Here is a 26,292-nt window from a genome sequence, read left to right on the forward strand (position 1 = left end):
GAAGACATTTGGAGAATCAATGAACAATTGCCACTCAATTCATGGACTTCAGTTCCTAACATTTGTATTAATTTAGTAATTCTGTTGCAACAAATCTGTGAACCTTTTGCATTTTTTCTCAATTTCTGTACCATGATGTCCCTGGAGAAAACAAGTTCTTAGCTTAAAGTCTGGACCTCAAAATCTCTGAAGAATCCTTTGAAAGACCCATATCTCTCACCAAATCATTCAGTTTACCTTGTGTAAAAAGTTTTGGTTCACCAGATGCTTCAGGTTAAATGATTCCTCTCATCGTTTCTATTGACATCAAATTCAGAATTAGATGAAACTGTATCACATGTCTCCAGTGGAGTAGGTACAAATACATCAGATCCATAAGCAATATGTCTTATTACAGATTGAAGGTTCAGAAAAGAAATTTCCTTTTTATTTCAAGCCTTGCACATTACATGAGCAAAAATAGCAGACATCTCCTTGGTTTCTAGGCTCATGTTAGACCATTGGAAAATTCAGAAGATAAATATTTTTCTTACCTTTTAATCCACTGTCTCAACTCTTCAACACAAAGGTGCAAACTCTGTGCAGAGTCCATAATTTGTGTTGGTCCCCAAGTTTTATTCCACTGTACATGTTGTACACTTTTTTGACAAATTCTGTAATATTTTGCTTATGTTTCTTTACAACAAATTACCACAAATATAACAGAATATATTGAGGTAATTTACACAACATCTTGTTGCCATAACCATGAATAACAAATATTGAAAAGAAAAACAAATGTCAAACTGCATGCATAAACAAAGAAATGATGTCTTGGAGCTTAGCAATTGTTTATATGCTAGCACTGCATTTCCTATGGGTTCTACAATGATAGATAACAAAATGATACCTGATTTCAATTAAATGGATTTACTTTATGTAAAAGTACATGAGATGTTTTGCCAAAAATCAATACATGTATATCATTTTTGGATTCAGCATATGGAAATTTTTGTAGAACATGTCAAAATTTCAAAACAGTGACATCGGTGCAGGCAAATGTTGGTTCATCAACTGTGCTAAGTACTTCCAAAACATCTGCTGTATGATAAATCATCAGGATTACTCAAGATCATAATGATAAGATGTTAGTCTCTCTCTCTCTCTCTCTCAATTAAACTGTAGGTGTTGTTTTTCAAATCAAATATATTTATGTAGTTCTTTGAAATAAAAAAAATATATGTATTGATAAATTTTTGAAGAACATAGGAAGGCATAAAATAATGTATTAAAACCACGAACAAAGGCAAGCATTTTTGTTTTTGTAGGAACATGTTACAATGAAATTACCTTGAAAATATCAAAGATTACAAATTTATACAAAGAGCACATACAAAATGCTTTATTTGCAGAACCTACATATTCTGTAAAAAATAATTTTGAAGTTTAAAACTATTTCCTTCATTAGTTTTTTCACAATGCAGCAAAACAAACTATCCAATGTTCTTTGTTAACATGAAGATAACCTAGGAAGGTCAGAAGGTTGTTCTCTACTTTAATAGTAAGTGTTAATACCCATATCAGCCATTCTGAAATACAAACTATCCAACAGTTACACAAACTTGATACAATTAGATTTCATGGAGTTAAGAAGCCCAGTTGCTCTAATAGTACATGAGAACTTCCTCACAAGATTTCAGAGATATGTGGTCAAAAGCATCTATTAATTTCAGTGTGCAGTTCCCAGTCTTGGGTGTTTTTCTTTTTTAGCTCCTGAGCTTTTTTTAACTTCAAATTCTTCTTGATTACCTTGTTTATTAGGCTTTCAGATATGCTATTATCATTTGGGTTCAAAAAATACTTTCTCAGAACCATAGCCTTTACTTTGCTGTAGGTGAGGGTGTAGTTTTGCAGACCACTTTTATTCTAAGCACTCTAATATACACATTTTATGTTTCTATGAAGAACATTGAAGCCTTCCTTTGTGAACTTACTATATAAGGTAATTATCCTCCTTTACAAAAAAAAAAAAAAAAAAGAAAAGTTTTCATATTCTTCTTGCAAGAAATCTAACTGTGACAATATTGTATAACAAGGAAGTTGCTGTGGATTAAGTTGTCAATCATATATCTCACAACGTCTTGAGTAACTTTAGCAGCAAGATACCATTTGCATTTAGTGGTGGAACTTTGACTTCAAAAGCTGGAAGGAGAGTGTCTGTAGGTAGGATATGTATGAGAATATTCTCTATCAAAAATATATTTCCTATGCTCTAAAATCTCCTGTAAAAATCTTACCTTTTTCTACATTCACATATATAAATCATTTATATAAAGTGCAATTAACCCTCTGTACTTGTTTTGAACAAGGAATCATTTATTATTACACATAATGTTGAAAAGTGATTGTATTTAAATCTAGGTATTATGAAGATTTTCTGATCAATAAAACAACAGGAGAGTCCAACCTTACTGTTATGTTTACTGAGGTATGTTATTTTATCAAGCATATAGTAACACTTAACTTGAGCTAGAAGTTTTGAAAGTTTGTAAAGCATAGTGCATTGACAAGAAATTATATAAAAGAAAATGCAGTTATATAAACCTAGTGAATTAAAAAGTGCATATTAACCTTATGAAAATAATACCATTTTTAAACACCTTACTGGGTGTGTCACTGAGTTACACTCAAAATTTAATTAAACCATTTTACTATTGGAATTAAATTATTATTATCCACTAGGTTCAAGGTTTTATAGTATCTTAGCTTTTATTCTTTTATATGTAACATACGAGCTATAAATAATGTCAATATTTGGTGAAGTATAGCTTTAAGCATAAGGTGATTTTCATGTACACCCTTGTGCAACTTAATTGAAACAAGACGGAAAATTATGATTTTTTTTCACTTTTTTGCATTTTATTTCTAAGAATCCAAAAATTACTCTCAAATTAATACATGATATGACCACCTTTATTTTTCAGAAGATCATTAATTAACTTTGGCATAAAGTCCATGAGTTGACTGCAATCTTCACTAAATTTTGGATCACGGTACCACACCTCAATTATGGCCTCAATTAGCTTATCTTTTGTAGTACAGTCTTTTCCCCGAAGTCTTTCTTTACAAATTGCCCAAAGATTTTCAATAGGATTTAAGTCTGGAGAGTTTCCAGGCCATTCCAGAACTTTTAATCATGTTGTAGTCATAAAATTCTTCACAAGGTTTGATGTGTGGCATGAAGCCAGATATTGCTGAAAAATGCCAGACCCATCTGGAAATCTTTTTCAATCCTAGAATGACTCTTTTCTGCAAAACTTTGATGTGCTATGGTCCCCGCATAATACCTTCTATGATATGTAAGCCTCCGACACCATAGTAGCTGAAAAATCCCCCAAAACATCTTCAAGGGATGTTTTATGAACTGACTGATGTGAGATTCTCAAAGTTTCTCACCTGGAGATCTGCGAACATGCAGACTTCTTTGACCCTGTACGAAGAAATGAGTCTTGTCACTGAGTAACACCTTCTTCCATTGTTCTTGCATCCAGTTCTTGTATTTCAGACCCCATTGATACTGTTTTTTCTTCATTGAGTTGGTAAGTTGTTGTTTGTCTGGTCTCCTTGCCCTTCTAACGCAATTTTGAATGATGTAATATTCCTCAAAATTTCGTCATATATCCCAAAAATAGATCGACCGTAGTGCAAAACACAGCTAATGATGCTGTCTGTGTGAAAAAATGACTATTAAAGGAAATCAGCGAGGCTAGACCGGCCGCCATGCTAAAAAATATTTTAAAATGATCATTTGTTTCAATTAATTTTTACAAGGGTGTACATTTAAGTCTAGATGTGGATGTAACTTACTATGCCCTTTTGACACATGTGGTACAAAGTGCTTTTGCTTAATGCAGCTGAAACAATAAATCAATTTTGTCAACCCTTGACAGGTGCCACACCAACCTTCTGTAGCCTTATGTGTTTGTGGTCATTAGAAAAAGCTCATTTTACAATATAATTCAACAAAACTTGTACTGAAACTGGCACCAAGTTGTCCTTGGGTAAATGTTAATGCATGTTCCCTATAGCACTTCAGTTGTTTCTCGTCTATATATGTTATAGTAAGAGAGACAGTTAAATTATATTTAGGTGTTACTTGTGTGTTTTAGGTCATTATGCATTTGTGTTACAAAGTTCATATTTGAAAGGTTTAATAATTTTTGTAAAATAACCAAAGCTCCCCCTCATATTGCAAGGCTTCATTACCAAGCATGTATAAAAGGATTTTTGCCAGAGACTTTGGTATCTCTACTGTTCTGTCACCTGCAGTTACCTTACTCATTGGCATGTGTAGATATAAATAATTAATGGTAAGAATAAGAAAGGAAAGTTCATGGTTTGTTTGATGTAACTTGGTGTTACTGACACATTTAAATAAGAGTGTTACCACAATAGCTTGGGTATGTAAGTATTTCCTTGATGCATGGGCAGTGCTAAAGAGTTGTATTTCCCACCAGGTAAAAGAAAAACAGGTTAAACACCTGACTTGGTCACCTAAAAATTGTAATTGCCTTTAATCTAAAGAAGCAGCTACTGTATTATTACAGAATAAACTTTTGATATTTATGTCCACATCACTTCCAGCTTCTTGAGTTTCAGTATTGCATCTTTGTATATATGCATAAACAACAAAGAATTTAAATTTCATTGTTTCTTGAGCTGTCACTGGTGGAAGCTATTCTGTGATAGGGGTGAAAAGGAGTTTCTAACTGTACTGCATTTGCTGACAATAACTGAAACAAGACAAAAATAACAAGCATTTCTTCAGAGATACAGAAAATTTGGATTGTTCTCCTAAACTTTATACTGAAAGTGTAATGTTTAATATAATCAAGCACACTAATTACAAAAACTACTTTGTCTGATGGTTTTTTATGTTGCTTTATTTACAGAATAGTGTACTGGATACATTTTTTTCATGAAAAACTGTATATAAAAAAGATAATGTCATAATTCATAAAATGTTGTGCAGTAACTTAATCTAGTGTCTGAAATAAATATATACAACAGATTATCAGAATTTTTTCAAGATTATCTGCTTATCTATAACAAGATTATAATCCTTCTACATGCCTTTCATATTATCAAACAAACTGAACAATAACTGATTCTGCTGAAAGTGGGCCTTTATAAAAGATAAAAAAATTATGTAGGTAAAATACACGTGTATTTTAATACACATTTTTATGAATGGCTCAGAGCTGACATGGTTTGAATAAAATAATGTAAAATGATGTGATGCAAAATTTGTTAGTTTCCTAACAATGCTAATGAAACTTGTTCCTGTTTCTTGGAACCCAATGAACAAGTCTCTGCAGATGAAAAATGGATAAAAATGTGTTAGTGATAAGACTGCCAAGGAATTTGCTAAGTGTTTAAAAGAAGTCTAAATCTAGAATTATTGACTGACATTGTTTATGCTTGCTACATGTAGAAAATTATAGTGTAAAAGGTATACATGAAGCTATTGTTAAAGCTCTACAAGATATAAAATTGAATGAAGAGCAATTATTAAAAAAAATCAGTGTGTTTGAATGTGATTGACACATCTGTAAACCAGAGTAAAACAACTTGTGACACAACTGGTGGAGGATGTTCTCTCTCATTTACATCTACTGCTTAGCACTGAATTTTGATTTGCTCACTGAAGGTGATGTTAAGTGTAGATAATAGAAATTAGTCTGTTGATACAGCCAAGGCACTTTAAAATTATTAATGTTCTCAGAAAGTAGTAAAATTTGAAGAAATAAACCAATTATTACAGAGATGGCTTTGATGCACATTGAAACAAAGCAAATGATTGGTTAGCTATGGTGATCAGTATGAGCTGTTATGAAGTATACTGTAATGATAAATGTACCTTTTTAAAACATTACAATGACCAAAAGGCATGATAAATCACTAAAATCATGCACCTACTTATAAGAGGTAAGAAGCAGGTGTAATTGAATTTTTTTTTCATTACTGGTTTAGTATTTGGGATATTATAACAGTGAAGTCAGATAAGTTTCAGAGTTGTGACTGCTGGATAACAGAAGCTTGCACACATTGAGAAGGGCTTTGCCACTTAGTTTGTCATCATTTGCAATCATTTTGTAATTGGTGTGGTAATGAAAGCTTTAAACATGTAAAGCTTTTTGGAAGTGCAAGTACTCCAGTAAAAAGAACTTAAAATCTCCTAGATGAAATCATTTGCTGCATTGGAAAAGGCTTTAAAGTTTCACAATAAAAATAGTATCAAACTTTAATATCTATGAAATTTTAATGTTTATGACCTGTTTTGAATGCAGAACTTTTGAAACATTTGGAAATAATGAAAATTTGAGTACTAACTAGACATTTTGAGTAAACATTAAATGATGAATTAAAATACTGTGCTCATAATGAGTGATAGATTTTTCTAAAATGAAGTGAAATGTGCTTGCTATATATAACTATTTGCTCAGAACCAATCCAGAAAATATTAGAAACATTATTTTGTTAAAGTTATTTTGTCTTTGTTCCCAAACACTTCATGAAAGTGTGTTTCAGGGCCTTAATGAATAAAATATGAACAAAAAAATACAAGAATTGCCATTTTTAAATTTAATTTTTCCATAATATTTCTCATGTTGTTTCATTGGTGTTTTTATATTTTGTGTAAGAAATTAAAGTTAATATTTCCATCACAAAATGGCACAATACTGTGTGAACATTGTGATATGATAAAGCTGTAGTTGAACATTAGTGATGTTTGTAGCTAGCACTATATAGCATGAACAAAGAACTTAAAAAATTTGAAATATTAAATTTAAAAATAATTACATACATACCTGAGCACATCCACAGTAGCACTTTATATTATTTAAGTATTTCTTCACAATCAATTTGTTCATGATGTATTGTTTTACATCATGTAGTTAGTTATGTTGCTGTATATAAATAGAGGTAATGACAATTTGACTGTAACAAGGATTTTCATAAAGATATTTTGCGAGGAATATTTACAATTGTTTTTAACTTGTTAATTTGTAGTGGTATGTACATTGATAATATACTGGTAAAAGTGCTTAATACTAGGTCATTTTGAAACCTCTGCAATAATGTATTGTCACACCTTGCATATCTTTGATAATGTATAAATAGAGATGACACCCTGATTGTTGTGTGTTGTTACAAATTAGGTAGTTGGAATAGTGGGTCTGACAGATTGACACCCTGAATATAGTATATTGTCACACATTGTGTACCTGTGACAGTGTGTTTAAATAGAAATAACAACACCTTGACAATTATATAGTCACACCTTATGTAGTTGTGATAGTGTGTATAAACAGAAATAATGACAATCTGACTATAGTATATTATAAAACATTATGTAGATGTGGCAATGTATGTAAGTAGAGATATTTTAAATGGCTTTGTTTCTCCTCACCCAGGAAGCAACATCTTTCATCAAAAAACAAGCTCAAGCACAGCAGCCTTTCTTTCTTTACTGGGCTCCAGATGCTACCCACGCTCCAGTGTATGCTTCTAGGAGCTTTCTTGGTAAAAGTGAAAGAGGATTGTAAGTTGTTTCAGTACATTACTCTAACAATTCACATGAGAACAAGCTGAGGAAAGCCCAAGAATCTAAAAAAACACTAGTGAAAATATATGAAGATATGTTAAACTGTTGTATAATGTTGTAACAGGATAATACATAAGTTATTGAGAACCTGATAGATGACCTGGTTTATGAATAGCTATGTGCACAAGCTTTACAATCCTAATTAAACAGTTAATATTCTTTGTTTCTCCATCAACTCTCACTTCCTTGAATTTTTCACATCATTTTAAATCAGGGGTTTAGTATAAAGTCAAAAATATAAGGTTCAACTGATTTTACCTAATTCCATCCATTAGTATCCAACAGTTAGGTTTAACTAGCAAATGTTCTAACTTCCACTAAGATAACCAAAAATTTGTGCTTGTAATAGTTCTAATTAACATTTATTAAATCCCTTGGAAAACTTGCATGGTTCTTTTCATTGCAACAAGTAGTCACAACAATGCTCTGTCTAATGGCACTATTTACAGTCTTTGTATATATGGCTAGAGTCATTGTTAGTGTTGACTTATTTTCTTTTATAGAAGGTCCAACCCTATTATCCCAATGTATGGTTAATGATTATCAGTTTGATTTCTTGTAGCTATCCTATAGGTTCCAGTCATATCTTAATTTTGAGAATAATCACATAAATATTTACATGTAAATTTTTGTCCTCAGAACAGTTTGAAATTTTGCTGGAGTTTCATGTAATCTTTTTTTAGTCATATGTCAAATATTTTTTTCACAAATGTTGACATGTTACATCTAGATGAGATTGCATGTAAATATTACATGTTGTGGGGTATCTCAAAAAACTCTGGAGGTAGGATGGAATTTCGTGTATATTGATGGGATAGATGTAATTTTAGACAAGTTTACTTGTTATATGCTTCATCTCAAGAAACTCTGTTAGATATACTGGGACACTAGTTTGCATGTCTGTTACAATTGTGCACAAATCTGTGTGCTAAAAACTTCCTTGTTTAGGTTTACAATTTAGTTTTAGTTGTTCTCATAGATGTGAAATTGGTTATTTCCATATCAAATAAGATGGAAACTACATTAACATGTCTAGTGAAATGATTGCTCATAAATTTTCATGTTCAGTTACATCAACTTAAGGTTCCATGTTGACTTGATGTTAGATCAAATTAGTTTTGATATTAGAAATGTTTCATTTAACTTTGTAAAAGTTGAAGGCAAGTACAATGATGTGTAAGATTAATGTTGTATTAGGTGGTTTTTTTTTAGATTTGATCTTGTAGATTGAAATCTTAAATATAAGCTTAAATAATTCTTTGTGCAAGGTGTTACATTCAATATTTTATATGCATGATGGAATTAGAGATAAATTTATGCAGTGTTTTTCCATCTGATAGTTATATGTAAGATATTTTCATGAGTTGAAGTCCAGTAAGTTTACGTAGGGTTTTTTTTTTTACCATATTATCTTTGAATTTAAAATGTCATTCTTGGATAAAAAACATATTTGAAATTCTAATGATTAATTTTACAACTAGCATCAGATAAATATATTTATAAACTTCAACATGATACAAGTTTGAATATCAACATGTACCTCTCGATACTCTTACAATCTTTTTTGATTTATAAATTTCAAAGATTTGCTTTATTATTTGGAACGTCATACATTGTATGTGTGCTACTTTAGGTATGGTGATGCAGTTAGAGAACTGGACTTCTCAGTAGGGATCATTCTGGATACTTTATGGACTGCAGGTGTAGCCAACAATACACTTGTCTTTTTACATCTGATAATGGAGCAGCTTTGGTTAGCAAGATAATGGGTAATTTACTCTTTTCTTGTTCTACTGTAATTGTTCACTGCAACTTTCACTTCCAGACACAGTATATGAACCAACAACTTCATGCTTTCTGTCTCTCAGCATTTTACTTCTGGAGTTTTACTTTTTACAAATGTTTCAGTTTATCTGTTGAGAATATATTTTTCTTTCAAAAGTTGCTGTTTTGCAGTCACATATTTCCCAAAGACTTTAGTGAACTGTTACAATGTTTTGTAATATTATTAAAAATGTATAAGTAAGGCTTCTTATATAACAACTTAAGCCCAAAATAAACCAATACAAAGGAACATCTTTATACTTGTATTAATAAATATAATAAAACATCTAAGCATGCCCTCTACATTCCTACACTCAGTTACACAACCCCCTTCAAACATGTGGTCAGCTATCGATCAGTTACCTCTTTCTTTCTTTGTGACCCTGACAATGACCGAATAAGGTTGAAATGTTGTTTGCTCCTCTGCATAAAAAATGTTGTCAACCCAAACCAGCCATTTTTATATATATATTTTACTTATTTTTTTGTCCATGTGGTGTTAAACACATTGATCATGTCTGTTGTAACCTTGAGCAAGAACTTCATGTAATGTCTTACCACTTTTTTGATTTGCAACCTGTAATTTATTTTATCTCTTAACCCTTGTCCAAGGATACAGATGAAAGAAAAGCTCCTGTAAATGACATGGAAGATGTCCAGTTTTATCAACAGCCCTTTGAATTTCTCTATTAAACAAGAACTTTGAGTAACAGTTTCTAGTATGCATAACTACTTTTGAACTATTTAAAAGTGATATTTGGTGAAAAAAATATTTTTGACTAATATTTTTATGCAGTAAATGAGACAGTTTTTCAAGTGTTCTTCGTCTAGGTTGGCTGGACTTTGCAATTACTTTCCATTCTGTGTTATAAATTGATCATAAGTTTGTCTTCAGCTAACTGACCAAATGCATCTCAAACACAGCTCCTGTAACATTGCCACAATATATTATTCACACTTTCATGTCAAATTCATGTTAATTTAAATTTCAGTAGATGTTTCTACAGTGGATCAGACCTTGCCTATATATTGTGTTAACAAGCTCAGATCTATTTAATTTCTGGCTTCCTGCTTGTATGACCCACCATTTTCTTTTAAATTTTAGCTAGTACTCCTGTGAGAGACCTGATCTTATAAATTCATCAAATCCTTAGCTAAGCCATTCTTAACTTTGATTTCTCTACAGTGAGCTTTACAAAAACCATGTATTTTGTGAAGCACAGCTTAGTACATTGATTATCTTGTTTCACAGCTATACCTGTGATTTGGCCATACCATATGAAAGCTTATTATTGTATAAGACAAGTATAGATTTATTCTGTGTTCTCTGTTCTTCCTCCTGCAACTAATAAGCTGATTTATTTCAGTGATTATGTGAAAACCCGCTTGTAGAGAAAATGTGTAAAAACAGCTGGTTTGAGTTCAGAAAATTTTTATGTGGAGTAGCAAACAACGTTTTGACCTGATGATGACCAAAGAAGGTCGAAACGTTGTTTGATCCTCTACATAAAAAATTTTCTCAACCCAAACCAGCTGTTTTTAGGTATATATTAAGCTGATTTATTTGTTTTTATTGTTAGCTTTCCATCCTGTACATATTTAAATTTGTAAGTGACAAAGTTAGAGTTTTTGCTCTGTGATACATTTTTTTTAATTCATTGGAGTTTTATTTATTTATTTATTAGTTAAAACTATTTTGGCTTTAGCAGATGAACTTAATTCTATCTATGCTTGGTCTCGTCTGACAGTTTATGATGATCATTTCATGAATTTTTATAGTCACATTTAAAATCTAATTAAACTACTTTATCATTGTATCAAAATAAAATTGACATCAAAACATAGTTAATAAATCAAGTTTTAATGTTGTGTGTTATGTTCTTAATTTTATAAGGAAATATATTTAAAAATTCTGAATCCCCCCCCCCCCTAGTAGGAGAATTATTTATAACCAATAGGAAGTCATATCTTTAATTTATCAAACGATGTATTATATTACATGGTTTTCTATGCAGTGTATTGTCTGTCTTGTCTTCACTTTGAAAATTTCTCTCGCAGTGTTTGGATTGACAACAGAGCTAAACTTTTAAAGGCTCTGATGCCATGCTTAAAAAGGTCAATCAATTATGATAGTTATTGGATATTGTTTGCATTGTGTTTATTATTCTGTTTTTTTAGGTGCATTATTTAGTGTACTAGTTCTATTAGCAGTGAGAGAGTAGACTAAAGTTTTATCCGACAGCACAAAAACAAGAGAATACAGGAAAGTACTGTATTTCTTGTATTATTTATTTATGATTATAAAAGCTAGTAAAATGTAAAAATCAGAAACTTGTCAGGTTAGATTAGGTAGGATAATGACACATAATGATGATTCTTGACTTATGTTTGCTATGTTACATCATTCAGTATAGATCTTTGAGCTTCCATTCCCTGAGTGATTTACACCCTCTGTAGCAGGACTTTTAGTTAAACATGATTCAAAGGACAATAGAACAATAAAATTGAGTATAAACAGATGTAAACTGTTCTGAAAGATAAGGTATTTAGGATAAACATTTGTAGTTTACTGTTACAATTTGCATAATTTTTAGAAAGAAAAAGTTTTATTTAGATTTTTTCATGGTGGTTACAGGGTTGGTTAAATCAGCTGATTACATATAGTTAGAGAAAATAATATATAAACTATAGAGTTTAACTGAAACTGAAAAAAAGTTCTTGATATTTACTTAGGAAGTTTTAGAGATTATTCAAATGAAATTTGACAGTTTGTAGATGGACAAAAATATTTTTAATCTTAACATGAAAAAATCATTTTGCTCTTGGAGCAGTTAACACTTTGACTCTCTATATTCACAGACAAATCTTTATTAAAAATGCATTATTATAAAAATCTGATTTTGTTTTATATATATATAAAAGACTTGTAATGTTTATCAAAAGCTGCCATATTTTGTGGAGATATGGTTAGCATTTTCATAGTTATAGTATGGAAATGCTGATGGCTACTTTGGGGTTACATGGTTGATAACAAGAGGGTTAACATCAAGATGTTACTAGACATTTCTGATTGCTAAGTGGTTGATACTAATTAAAGTCTTTATTCATCATTGTCACTCTGTTGTTTCTTGTTTCTTTTGTCTTGGACTTGTCCAGTTCAATGCAAAGGAGGCATAGTTCTATGGAACTATTATTCTGGCTATTATGTCAAGCTGTCAGTCCTGGTATTTTCAAGAAGTAACACTGGTAAAAAAGCAACTGACCTTTGGCCAGAAAATAAAAAATGTTAAAGAAAATGTGAAGAAAGTTGAACAACTCTCCAGTGAAAAACATTACTGGGATTTCATCTTCACAGAATGGAAGCCCTAATCTGTAGCTATCATTATAGCATATTTTTAGTAAATTAAAAAGATTTTTTCAAATGTGTACCCCAGTTAACTCGCCAATTTAAGGTTAAATTAATAATTTGGTATGGTCTGCTTTCAAAATACTATATATTTTTCAAAAGTATATTTAAAAGAGCTCACCTTAGGGATTTGATGCACTCGCAGTTTTTACCAGTTGCACGAGAAACAGTTATTTCAATATAATTATACTAAAATTTGCACATTTTTTACAAACAGCTTGCAAAATATTTTATAAAGAACATTCTCTGTTATTTGCAGGAGGAAGTAATGGGCCTTTTCTCTGTGGAAAGGAGACAACATTTGAGGGTGGAATGAGAGAACCAGCAATAGCTTGGTGGCCAGGCACAATCAAACCAGGTCAGGTGGGTTTGTACTTTAATATTGAATAATAAACCTTGGAACTGTTTTGAAAACCCTTTATTCAAGCATGGTCATTACTGGATCAGGGAAGTTAAGGTACATATTTCGTTCTTGAATTAAAGACTTACTTTGTTACTAAACTTATGTGATTTTGTTGTAGCCTGTATCTTTCACAAGTTTTTGATATAATCTCAATGCGTATCAACATAACATAATTACTTAAGTTTTGAACCTCTACTTCTGAGTTTCCCCTGACAAATTTTGCACATTTGTAGTTAGAGTTCTGATGACATTTTTCATATTTCATTTTCTTCCAGTTAGGTTGCTATTCTTCTGCTGTTCAGGGTTCTTATTCTGTTCTGATGTCTGTGTGAACTTCAAAAAATTTTTTCTTCACTACAGTTAACTGCTTTCTGCTTCCTTGTTTTAGGTTTAATGTCATGTTAGTCATTAGATTACACTGGGGAACACTCATTTTGTTGCATTTAATAAAAGACCTTTCTATAGTCAATTTGAGTTTGTTGATTTCAAATCTGAAGTCGGTTTTTGTCTGCAAGCTACAGATTTTAAGCAATTTGACATTTTTATTTATTTTTTAATTTTTCGTTATTATAGAAAATTATCGGAATAGCTTATCAATTTGTTTGTGTATTTTATTCAGGTAGGAATTTGCGTTTGTAACTTTTGCGTTTGTACACTTCATCTGGACAATCTCGTTTAATGCTCCAGCAGTAGTCAGCCATCATATTTTTGTCCCAGCGCCTTTGGTAGCGTTCTTCCATGACCTTTAGGTCTTGGTGGAATTGTTCTCCTTGTTCGTCACTCACAGCCCCCAGGTTGTCAGGGAACTTATCAAGGTGGCTGTTCATAAAATGAAGCTTGATGCTCATGTTGCACTCGAAATCACGAAAAGCGAGGAGCATTCTGTTCACAAGTTCACTGTAGTTCTCCGCCTTATTGTTTCCAAGGAAGTTCTGAACGACTGCCACAAAGGATAACCATGCTGCCTTTTCTAAAGCGGTTATCTTAGCAACAAACTGATCATCACGAATTAGGGTTTGAATCTGTGGGCCATCAAACACGCCTGCTTTGATCTTCTTAAATGATAACCCTGGTAAAGCTGTGATGATGTGTTGGAAACATTCACCTTCGGTTTCCAGTGCCTTGACAAATTGCTTCATCAAACCTAATTTGATGTGAAGAGGAGGAAAGATGATCTTATCTCTGCTTACAATTGGGTCTTGTATGATATTTGGCATGCCTGCTTCAAGGGTGTCACGAATAGGCCAGTCCTTCTGGACCCAATGTCTGTCTCATGCTCGGCTGTCCCACATACAGAGGAAACATGGAAACTTGGTGAAACCTTTCTGTTGTCCAAGAAGAAAGTTGACCATCTTTAAGTCTACACAAATGATCCAATTGTGCTCATGATATTTTAATAAGTCCATGACCATTCTCATATCATCATAGTCTTCCCCAAAATGCACTGAGTGACCGACAGGTACTGCTCCATAAACATTCCCATTATGTAAAAGAACACACTTTAGACTGCGTTTTGAACTGTCTAAAAAGAGTCTCCATTCAGCAGGACTATAGTAAGGTACACCCAGTTCTTCGAGAAGCCCTTGGATGTCATGGCAGTAAACATGTCTGTCTTTTGAAAGGAAGGTCACTAAAAGCTGGTCACGCTTTCTGAAATATGATACTTTAACAGAGTAATCAACAAGATTTCTGCCTTGTAATCTTGATGCCAAAAGCTCTGCTGCTTTCTTTGAAAGACCTAAATCCCGCACTAAATCATTCAGTTCAGCCTGGGAAGAGGCTTGGGGACGGGAGAGGTTCAGTGTCTGAAGAACAGTTCTCCGATTGTGTACACTTTTCTGACAATTCACTGTCACAACTGTCTTGTTCGTTTGTATCATGTCCAATGTCTTTATCGTCCAATGAAGGCAAGCCTTTGAAAACTGGAACAGGAACTTCTTCAGAGTGCGGAGCAGGCCGAATAGCTGAGGGAATGTTCGGATACGTAATCTTATGTCGGTTTTTCTTCCCAACACCCGTTGTGTTTACCATGCAGAAATAACAGTCAGTTACATGGTTGGTGGGTTCGCCAAATCATTGGAACACCAAAAGGCAGACCATTGCGTTTTCCTTTGGTCCAGTCTCGAAGCATTTCCTCACAATTGTGGCACACAACATGAGGAGCCCATTGCTTGTCTTGATCACCAAGATGAACTTCAAAATATGCCTTGTAGGCACGCTTGACGAACGAGGATATGTTACGTCTTTGACGATTGAGTGTGTAGCATCCACATATGTAGCAGAAGGCATCAGGCTTGTTTCTGCAATGATATCTATTTTTGGAAGCCATGTTTGATCTGAAACAAAAGAAGAATGATCAAAATATTAGAAGCTATCTATATATATGGACGTGAAAATGCTTATACATGGTTTATGCAAGTTCACATTTGTACAATTTCATTAACCTCAAATTGCATACAAACTAGAGCTTGTAGAGAAAAACTAATTTCAGATTTGAAATCAGCGCCTAAAACTCCTTCAGAATCAGTTAAAATATCCAATGCAACTCAAAGTTACTGAAAAAGTGTTCCCCAGTGTTATCTTTCTTAATGTCCATTTTGTGTTTATCTTATTGTATTGGCTATTTTGTAAGACAATCACTCCACTTTCTCAAGCAGCATTTTTTTGATAATCTGATTATTATGGCACAAATTGTACAACTTGCCAGTGTTGGTTTAGTTCACTTGCTTTGTTAATGTTTTTTGTTTTAAATAAATTTAGTGTAACCTTAACAATTCATTAGATATTGTTACTTTGCTTCCTTTTCTGTGAACCAGATAGATTTTCACCCAAACCACCTATGTCAAGAGGTGTATGAAAACTGCTCAAGATATCAATTATGAAGTAAGATTAATTCTTTACTGGTTGAATCATGATGTTAAATGGAATTATGAGACTGGACACAAAATAAATGCAAAATGAACAATTATCTTTATTATGATATTAATCATGGTCTATGTACTTACTTTTCTTTGCATAAGATTGTTACTTCTACCAGATTTTTTATATGAAGCTGCTGAATTAAAATCCATGTACTAAACTGTTAAAACCCAATACTTCTTAGTTCACAAATAACATCACTTTTGTCTTGAGTGACTAGTGCTACTCACATGACTGATCATTCTCATTCAAACATAGATGAATCTATAAATTATAGATATCACTTTAACTGCCATTAAAGGATATTGCTGTAAACATCCCTACACAATATGCAGTACTGGGAGTAGTTTCCTTTCCTGGACAGGAATGATGCTACCTTCCAGAGAATACCAAATAAACAAAGGCAACTTGAATGAAATCTGTTTAATGGCTTTTTCAATCCTGTTATGTAAAATTTCACATATATACAGATAAAAGAACAAATTCAGAAAGTAGAAATGCATGATACATTAATATATCAGTCAAGTTTGTTTTTTTATACTCCATCTTTTTTTCTCTCTATTTCAGATTAGATTTCTGTCCAGCAAAGCCTCATGCTATAGGCTTAAGTAAGGTTCATTCTTTGTAAGGTTCATGAAGATTTTTGTGATTATTTACAATTAGTTTTGGTTGCTATTCAGATTCAATGTTTATTTATTCTTAAGCTTCTACCCTTTTTTTGCTCTGTATAGAATGCATTCAGATGTGTTTCTAACTTTTAATGCAGACTGTCTTGGTACTGAGATTGAAAATTGTAGCTTTACTTATAAATCCCTGTTCACAGTAAGTGGAAATGTTCAGTAATTGTTTTATTTCTTATTCTGTAAAATTTCTGGGAAGATATTTTAGTACAACATTTTAGATGCCGTGTATAAAATCACACTTCCTTTTCTCTACTGAAGATGGACATTGACTTTCATTTTCTATCAGATCTTTCACTATTCAACGAGATTCTAGAACATTCACTATCTATAGGTAAAATACAAATTAGAAACTCAGTTTGTTGAATGGGCATGGAATTAAGGTCTTTATTTCTAATTAACAGCAAAATCTGTTATTCAACTGATGTGGAATACAGATACTTAAATAGACAAATACTTTATCTTATCCCAAACTGTGGTTAAAGTGTTTGTCACGAGTCAGTGTATTATATTATGTACATGTGTGAAAGTGACTGTGGAAGATTTTGATAGGCAAGGAGTATCTTGTGATTTCAGAATGTGTGTGGATAATAATATCACAAGATGGTGGTGGAAAAGGTTGTAGGGACAACCTTGACACCCATGTTTTTATAACGTGGTCCACTTTCTGTCTAGAGGTAAAAACTTAGTCAAATTTCAGTTTATATTGAATTAACTATATTTCTGGTTGTGTGTAAAACCGTAACAGTTACAGATTTTTCTTTTTCCTTCTTTCTCATAAATTTACCCATATTAACTGGTTTGTTTCTGGTTTTTTTTTATCTGTTTCTTCTTCCAGATTTCTCATCAGTTAGGTACAGTAATGGATTTGTTCAGCACTGCTTTAGATTTCGCTGGAATAGAACCACCAAGTAATAGGGTAATAGATGGCATAAGTTTAAAATCAACTTTCATTGATGGAAAAATAAAAGATAGGTATGTAAGTCGTATACATTCTACTACCAAAATAATTTAATCAAATTAAAAATGTACCTTTCAGAGTTTAAATTTAATTACAGTTTCTTTTCCTTATAGCTTTGTGTTTATTGTAATTTGACAACAAAAGAATTTGATGGTAAAGTGCAAATGCATAAAGATATAACTTTTTATAAAAAATGCTTTGACCTTTTGGTAAAATGTTACAAATATCTTACCACAGGTGAAAACACTAAAAGTTTATCACTTTCTATTGGAATGAAAAGATAATTAAGTTGTTTTTGACACATACTCATTGGTATTTATTGCACAATATTATAGTATCTCTGATTTAATATATAATTGTATTTGTATTTTTCTGAATATTCAAAGAGCTTTTTGTAAATGATAATAGATAAATCAAAAATAAATAATAATGATAAAAAATTAGCATAAAATCCTGACTCAAGTGGATTTGAACTCAACTTTCACATGATGGTCAAGCACTGTAACTTTTAAAACAACCATTCTCTACTGACACCTAGTCAGTCCTTTACTGCTGTTGATCTCTCAGTTTGCTCCCCTTCATTATTCTCCCATTTTTCATGGAGGGTTGACAATAATCCACTAGGCAATGACCATTTTCCTATACTTTTGAGAGAGACTGGACATGGTCGATGCCACCCTACCCGCATGAGTCGCTGGATCAGGCAGACTGGTCCACTTTCATTGCTCTTGCAGAACTTGAACCTCCCATCGTCAGTCAGCCATCAATAGACGACTGTGGCAGTGGTAACTGACTGTATTATACAAGCAGCTGCTCAGTGTATTCCTAAAACCTCGACACGTTTTCCATGATGTCATCATCTGTGGTGGAATCCTGCTTACCACATGGCATGGAAGGGTCAAAAACGGGCCTGGGATACTTTCCGTAGATATCCCACACTTTCAAACTGCTTTGCTTTCCAATATGCTATGTGGGTAAGATGCCAAAGCTAGAATGAATCTTGGATTAAGTTCACAACTAGCATATCTTCTACCATCAGTTCCAAAGTCATATGGGACAGGGTTCGAAAGGTCAGTGGGCACTATAGTTCTGTCCCCCTCTCGATCTTACTCTCTGATGGCCAAGAGGTAGCTGATGTCTGGAGCATCACCGATACTCTAGGTCAGGGGTGTGCAACAGGCGGCCCGCGGGCCACAACCCGGCCCGCCAAGCCATTTAGTGTGGCCCTAGTTGTTGTAATCTAACCATGTGGCCTGATCTGTAATCCAACGCAAATGGAATATTTTTAAAAGCATCGATCCTACGGGATTCCCAGGCTTCGACTCGACAAACTTCTAAAATTATCTTTGCTAGAGAGGAGCAGGCCGAATTCGATTGGTCGGCCTCCTTAGGGCATGAATAGGTGACGTGCACTAGCACTATTGTCTACGACTCAACGTCATGTCCTGAACCTCGCCTTCGCCCGCTGGCGACAATTTTCCCTAACCTCTGCTGTCCGTCATTCATTATTGGTGAAAATCTTATTACCTTTTACAGTTACTACAAGAGATTGAAGGTAAATTGATTATTATTTAACATATTGTTGTGACTTTACTGAATTTATTAAAATTTTTGCTTTCAGATGCATCTGATTCTATGTACAGTGTGACCTCGTTATTCGCGGGGGTTACGTTCTTTACCCTCCCGCGAATAGCGAAAAACCGCGAATATTGGACGCAGTTTTAAAACGTATATGTATGCGATTATATACTATATGAAATGCTTCCCAAACACTAATGATACTTATACTCATTGATGCAGTAATAATGTAGCAATATTGCATACTGTTATGTATTTCACTAAATTGTACCGTGCGTTACCGGGCTGTGCTTTGCCGTTTGCGTTGTTGGGGAAGCTGAGGCAGTCAGCCAATAGCAGTCCAATCTTGTTTGGTGAAGACGACAATTGATAAAAACGGCTTGATTGAGTAAATACAACAGAAATCTCCTCGAAAAGCCCTTTCAGTCTCTGTGACCTACAAAAACGCAGTTCGCGCATAACCCGCGAATATGCGGGGCCGCGAATGGCGAACCGCGAATAGGCGAGGTCACACTGTATTTTGCTATTCTCAATTAATTTAAGTACCGGAAGGCTATGATCGGGATGCCAATTTAGAAACGTGTGTTTCTGTCCATAAGAGGTTCCATGTGTAAATAAATTCTATGTTTTTTTCTACTTTGCTATTTTCGTGAGAATAATTTTTGTTTTGATTTCAGGGCTAGAAATCAGGGCTAGCAGTTAAGAAACGAAAAATTGATGATGAGGGAAGGTTATTCAACAGTGAATGGTGCACAAAATATCTTGTTGTCCCACATAATCAAGGTGTTGTCTGCCTCGTCTGTCAAACTACAATTGCAGTCATGAAAGAGTACAATATTAAGCGACATTACGCAACTAAGCACTCCTCAGTTTGATGAAATTGTTGGTCAGGCACGAAAGGACAAAATTGAACATTTAAAAAACATCCATTGAAAAGCAACAAGGTGTTTTCACCACTTTCAAGAAAAATTCAGAACTGGTGACAAAACTGAGTTTTAAGCTTTGTGAATGTATGGCAGAAAAGGGAAAGCCTTTCAGTGATGGAGAATTTATTAAAAATTGTTTAACAATATTCACAGAATATGCATGTCCAGAGAAAAAATATTTGGTGGAGCAAACTAGCCTTTCCCGCTTTACTGTCTCACGCAGGACAAAAGATCTTTCAGAGGACATCAAAGAAACTTTGAAAGAGAGATTGAATTTGTGTGAAGCTTTCAGTCTGGCTTTGGATGAAAGCACTGATATCAATGACACATCCCAACTTGTCATTTTCATCAGAGCTGTTACTGCAGGCTTTGATGTTTTCGAAGAGTTTTTAGATATGGCAAGCCTTTCCTCCACAACCACAGGACAGGATATTTGTGAACAAGTGCTTAAGGTTGTAGAAAAGTTTGAACTGAATCCTTATAAATTATGTGGTGTTACAACAGATGGTGCTCCTTCCATGACAGGTAGGACAAATGGATTCACCAAGAAATTTCTAACTGCAATTGGAGCACAAGACGTAGTTGTAAGCCATTGCATTATTCACCAAGAGAGCTTGTGCACCAAAGTTCTGGATTTTGCAGAAGTCATGAAAATGTCGTCCAATGCGTAAATTATATTCAACACGAGGATTAAATCATCGACAATTTAAAACTTTTTTTAGATGAGCTGGACAGTGAGTATTCAGATGTTTTGTACTTCTCTGCTGTACGTTGGCTTAGTAGAGCTGCTACTTTGAAGAGATTCTGGAATCTGCGAGAGGAGATTAAATTCTTCATGGAGAGCAAGCGTCAGAATGTGGACTTCTTGAGCAATGAGAACTGGCTGAATGACTTAGCATTCCTCACAGACATTACACAGCATCTGTCTGATTTAAACTTAAAACTACAAGGGAAAAGTCAACTTGTGAATAAGTTGTTTGAGCATATTTGTGCTTTTGAGAAGAAATTGGAACTTTTCAGGTTCAGTTGAGAAGAGCCATATTGACCCATTTTACATGTCTTGCAACCAGGAAACTGGAATTTCCTAATCTGCATTGCACCAAATATGGAACCAGTGTACAAAAGCTGCGTGATGAGTTTGCAAACAGATTTCCAGATTTCAGACAAACTGAAATTAGATTGAAATTGTTCGCTCAACCTTTTGATTTGGCAGTGGAAGACAGTCCTGATGATTGCCAAATGGAACTCATTGAACTGCAGGCTGACATGGACACTAAAAGGAAATTCTCTGAAAACAGTTTGCTAGACTTTTACAAACTCTGTACGTGAAAAGTTTCCCAATTTGTCTCGTCATGCACAAAGAATTGCCTCCCTTTTTGGTAGCACCTACTGCTGTGAGCAATTTTTCTCCAAAATGAAGCTCATCAAAACCAAATGTAGAAGTCAGCTGACTGATGAACATTTGACCAGTCAGTTAAGAGTGGCAACCACTTCTGTCAAAGCTGATATTGACAAGCTCTGCAAGGACTCTAAATTTCAAGTGTCGCACTAAAATGATCACTCATGCAAAATATATAAAATATTATTGCTTGCATTTTAGAATTTTTTTTAATTTATTGTGCATGTACACGAATAAGCTTGTTTTTTAAGTGGCCCCGCTTGATTGATGAAGTTGGTTATATGGCCCACCGACGAAAAATGTTGCACACCCCTGCTCTAGGTGAAAGCTTTTTCCAGGTATCTAGCACTTCTGCTTGTTCCTCCACCTTCTTGGCCATCAAGACTCGGGCAGAGTGTTCACCTCTTTCTTTTCGAACTGACTGTCTCTTTGACTATAATCGTCCCTTTACACTGGTGGAACTGAAAATGGCTCTTCATCAGTCTGGCAGTACATCTGTTGGACCTGATGATGTACACTATGACATGCTGCACTATCTCTCTCTTGCTTCTCTTAATATTCTTCTAATTGTTTTTAACCAAATCTGGCAGGAGAATGTTTTTCCTAATGCCTGGTGCTTTCTCACAAGCTTCTCTTCTGAAAGTTTAGTAAAAAATGTGTTTACAATCACAATTCTTATTGACACAGAAGCAGTTCATCTATTTACTTAAGTACCCTTTCTGTAACAGTATAACATCACATTTTATTTTCCATTGGCAAAACTATGAATCGGTAAGATAATTATTTTTCCCTATTGTTTTCAGCTAACATCCTGAATATTCAGGGGTTTTTGTTTCATACTCAAAACATTTAACATACTCAATTTTCACATCTGTGTTTTACTGAAAGAAAGTTAACATAACATCCCACTGTTCACCATTTTGTCTTTTATTTGATAAATTAACTTAAAATTCTGTTTATTCACAGACCTGTTTTCTACTACAGAGGTAATGAGTTAATGGCAGTTAGACTAGGATTTTACAAGGCTCATTTTTGGTGCTGGAGTAATTCATGGGAAGAGCTAAAAGAGGTCAGAATGGTTGCTGTTCTGTTGCATGTTATTTGTATTTGTCATTTCACTTTCTGAATATGAGGTGGTTTAAATATATGTACCATCATTATTAGATGTAATGTGGGCTACATTCTAACAGTACTGTTAACAAGGTTTAATAAGTATAATGTAGTGTTATTCACAACTCTACATTCTTAATGGTGAATCTTGTACAGCATGAAATATCCCTTGTTCTTCCATGATCGTCTGTCTGCTTTAGTCTAGTGACAAAGTACAATCTTTAAAAATGGATTTACTATCATATATCTATTTTTTAATATTGATGTATAAGTTGAATTTATATTTAGGAATGTACATAACTTATACTGTTAAATCATGAATTAATAAATTCCCTCCTATTCATTAAAGTTGTAAAAGATTCTCAAGCGTAAGAATCAACAATGTGTGTATGTCAAAACTAATGTATCATCTGTATTGTTGTGCAAGCTGAAATTTCTAGAAACACCTCTCACACCTATAAATATAACCAATGAGACATGCCAGAAGACAGTATATATCATCAGGTGGAATACTATAAACCTCAGATGCTATAATTGTGATTAATGTTTATTAATTGGGAACTTCAGATATTTGACCAGGAACATTTGTAAATTTCAAAAATTACAAACCATGTAACTTCAGTGGGATTAATATTGGACATTAGTACTTTTTATTATCATTCATCAAATTAATATAAAAACAATAACATCTACAGTGTTAGATGGCTTATTTTCTCTTGCTATTTTCAATCCCAAGTTTACAGAACAGGTAAAATTATGATCCTAAGATTTAAACAATTATTTTGTACTTAAGGTTTTTTATAGATGACTTGTTACATACCAAGAAATGTTAGAAATATAACTTGGGATAAATCAATGATTGTTTTTCAGGTTAATCTTTCTTGATAAATTTCTTATTTTCAACATAGTAAAGATAGAACAGATAGTATTTTCTTTGCAATTTATTCATAATGATTTTTTAAATATAATTTAATTTCAACTTAAATCATTTTCTTGGCATTAAAATTAGGCAATTTTTCTTTGTACTCTCCCACAACAAAGATGGTGCACTTCAAAAAGAATTATATTCATGAGAAATTTCAGATAATTTTCTCTTTAAAAAATTATTTTAGAATTAGTTTAGAATAATATTTAGGGAGATGTGTCTGTTTTTCATACACTTTACCTCAACTACAATCTTTTCTAAAATAGTTAATATAATTTTATCTTTGAGATACAATGGGTAATTCTTTTTATCTGCATTTGATTATTATTTAGTGTGAGAAAAAACTAAACATGTCGTTGAGACACAGCAAGTAGTTTTTGTACTATTCTTGCAATATGAAATCATATTTGTGTCATATATGATATAAATAGTTTATATTTAAACTACTGAAGTACACCAGAGACTGTTTCTTTCTTTACCCCCACTAATTTTCTATTATCTTTTCATTCTTATTTGGAAAACTTTTTTTTACATATGTGACAACACATGGAATAAAATATTAAAAAGTAAGATAAGGTTATCAATGTCTTGTGATAAAAAATTTTCTGATAAGTTTTTATTAACTGGTGAATTTAAAAATTTTTCATTTTTTGTATAGAAGAAATTTTATCTTGGATTTGTTTTTTATTTGAATATGGTCTTTTTTTTAGCAGTAGAATATGATCCTATCAAATAAAATCTCTTACTATGTATAGAATATGATCCTATCAAATAAAATCTCTTACTATGTATAGAATATGATCCTATCAAATAAAATCTCTTACTATGTATAGAATATGATCCTATCAAATAAAATCTCTTACTATGTATAGAATATGATCCTATCAAATAAAATCTCTTACTATGTATAGAATATGATCCTATCAAATAAAATCTCTTACTATGTATAGAATATGATCCTATCAAATAAAATCTCTTACTATGTATAGAATATGATCCTATCAAATAAAATTTCTTACTATGTATAGAATATGATCCTATCAAATAAAATCTTTTACTATGTATAGAATATGATCCTATCAAATAAAATCTTTTACTATGTATAGAATATGATCCTATCAAATAAAATCTCTTACTATGTATAGAATATGATCCTATCAAATAAAATCTCTTACTATGTATAGAATATGATCCTATCAAATAAAATCTCTTACTATGTATAGAATATGATCCTATCAAATAAAATCTCTTACTATGTATAATTTCTGTATTGCAATTAATAACAAAGTCTGTTAGTATTGAGAGTTGTAACTTGTTCTATAATTTTAATAATGCATAAGGTTGCTGTAAGGTTAAATGTTAGAGAGTAACACCTTTTGTTATATATTACTGAAGTTGAATTAGTAACTGTTAAAGTGTGATGCTAGTCATGTAGCAGTGAATTTGATTTGTTAACCAGTCAAAAAGCATCATTCTTTGTTCAATGTTACTGGGAAAACATCATCTTTTGTTCTGTGATGCTGAAGTTGGGTTGTTAAGTGTAATGACTTTTCTGTGATACTAAACTTAATTTGTCTTTTTTTTTTTCCTTATTTCTTCCATTTTAATATTACTGCTGAACAAAGTAATGACTGTTAACCCAAACACTTGACACAAGTTGAAATGTGAGTACTGATTCACATTTTACTGTCAGTACTTATTTGCTCACTGCTCAAAATCCACTGTTTTCCCTTGTAGTGACACCACTGATTTTTTTAACTATTAATGAGTATGTTAACCACTGAACATCTAACATTTCATAGGTTGTGATGACTTACTCCTGTAATGTCTCCATTGTTTTTTGTTTAACTCTTTCAACCCAGGTATCCTTTACCACTCATGACAAAAAGTTTTAGTATCTTATATTAAAAATTTTATTAAACTAATTTTTTTATGTAATACCAATTAATATAAAATCTTAGCTAATAATTCATATTGTAATAGTATATATATATGTGTTTTGAGTTCCTAATTCTACAAGGAAATATTTTTTAAAATCCTGAATTTTCCCTAGTATGACATATGACACATTTTCTCTAAGTATCTTGTCTTCTATTTTTTTCCACCACTCCATGCAATAGTAAATAATTAAACATAAATTATACTCTATAAAATTGTTATTGCTCAGACAAACCATAATTTCTATAGTCTTCAGTTTTGTTTGGTTACAGAAACCCTTCCTGACATACCCTCTCTTTCAGGATATGTTCGTAACTTGTCTCTTATGTTTAATTATATATTACATATAACTGATAGTTGAGTTTTTATCTATCAAATAATGTATTACAAAATACTGTGTTCAATCTCACTCAGAGTACAAGTAACATTGTAGTGAGAAATGCAATGATGAGCTTGGATGAATTTGTAATAGCTCTTGTCACATAGTTATAAAACCAAAACTATTGTGAGAGATAGGGGAAATTAGTCTATGTTCTTTGGTGTATTATTCAGTGCAATACTACCATTAGTATACC

The 26,292-nt window shown here is 32.7% G+C and overlaps 1 protein-coding gene across 1 annotated transcript in view; it reads left to right on the forward strand.

Annotated features, from left to right (window-relative positions):
• Positions 1 to 26,292, forward strand: part of LOC143250749 (N-acetylgalactosamine-6-sulfatase-like) — a 44,732-nt gene that overhangs the window by 10,299 nt on the left and 8,141 nt on the right. The window contains 7 exon segments of the mRNA XM_076501705.1: positions 2,401 to 2,467; positions 7,458 to 7,585; positions 9,282 to 9,370; positions 9,373 to 9,417; positions 13,138 to 13,241; positions 17,719 to 17,855; positions 22,711 to 22,813. Of these exon segments, the coding sequence (XP_076357820.1) occupies positions 2,401 to 2,467; positions 7,458 to 7,585; positions 9,282 to 9,370; positions 9,373 to 9,417; positions 13,138 to 13,241; positions 17,719 to 17,855; positions 22,711 to 22,813 (673 nt within the window).

The sequence above is a fragment of the Tachypleus tridentatus genome, chromosome 5 (assembly GCF_004210375.1).
Source record: "Tachypleus tridentatus isolate NWPU-2018 chromosome 5, ASM421037v1, whole genome shotgun sequence".
NCBI lineage: Eukaryota > Metazoa > Arthropoda > Merostomata > Xiphosura > Limulidae > Tachypleus > Tachypleus tridentatus.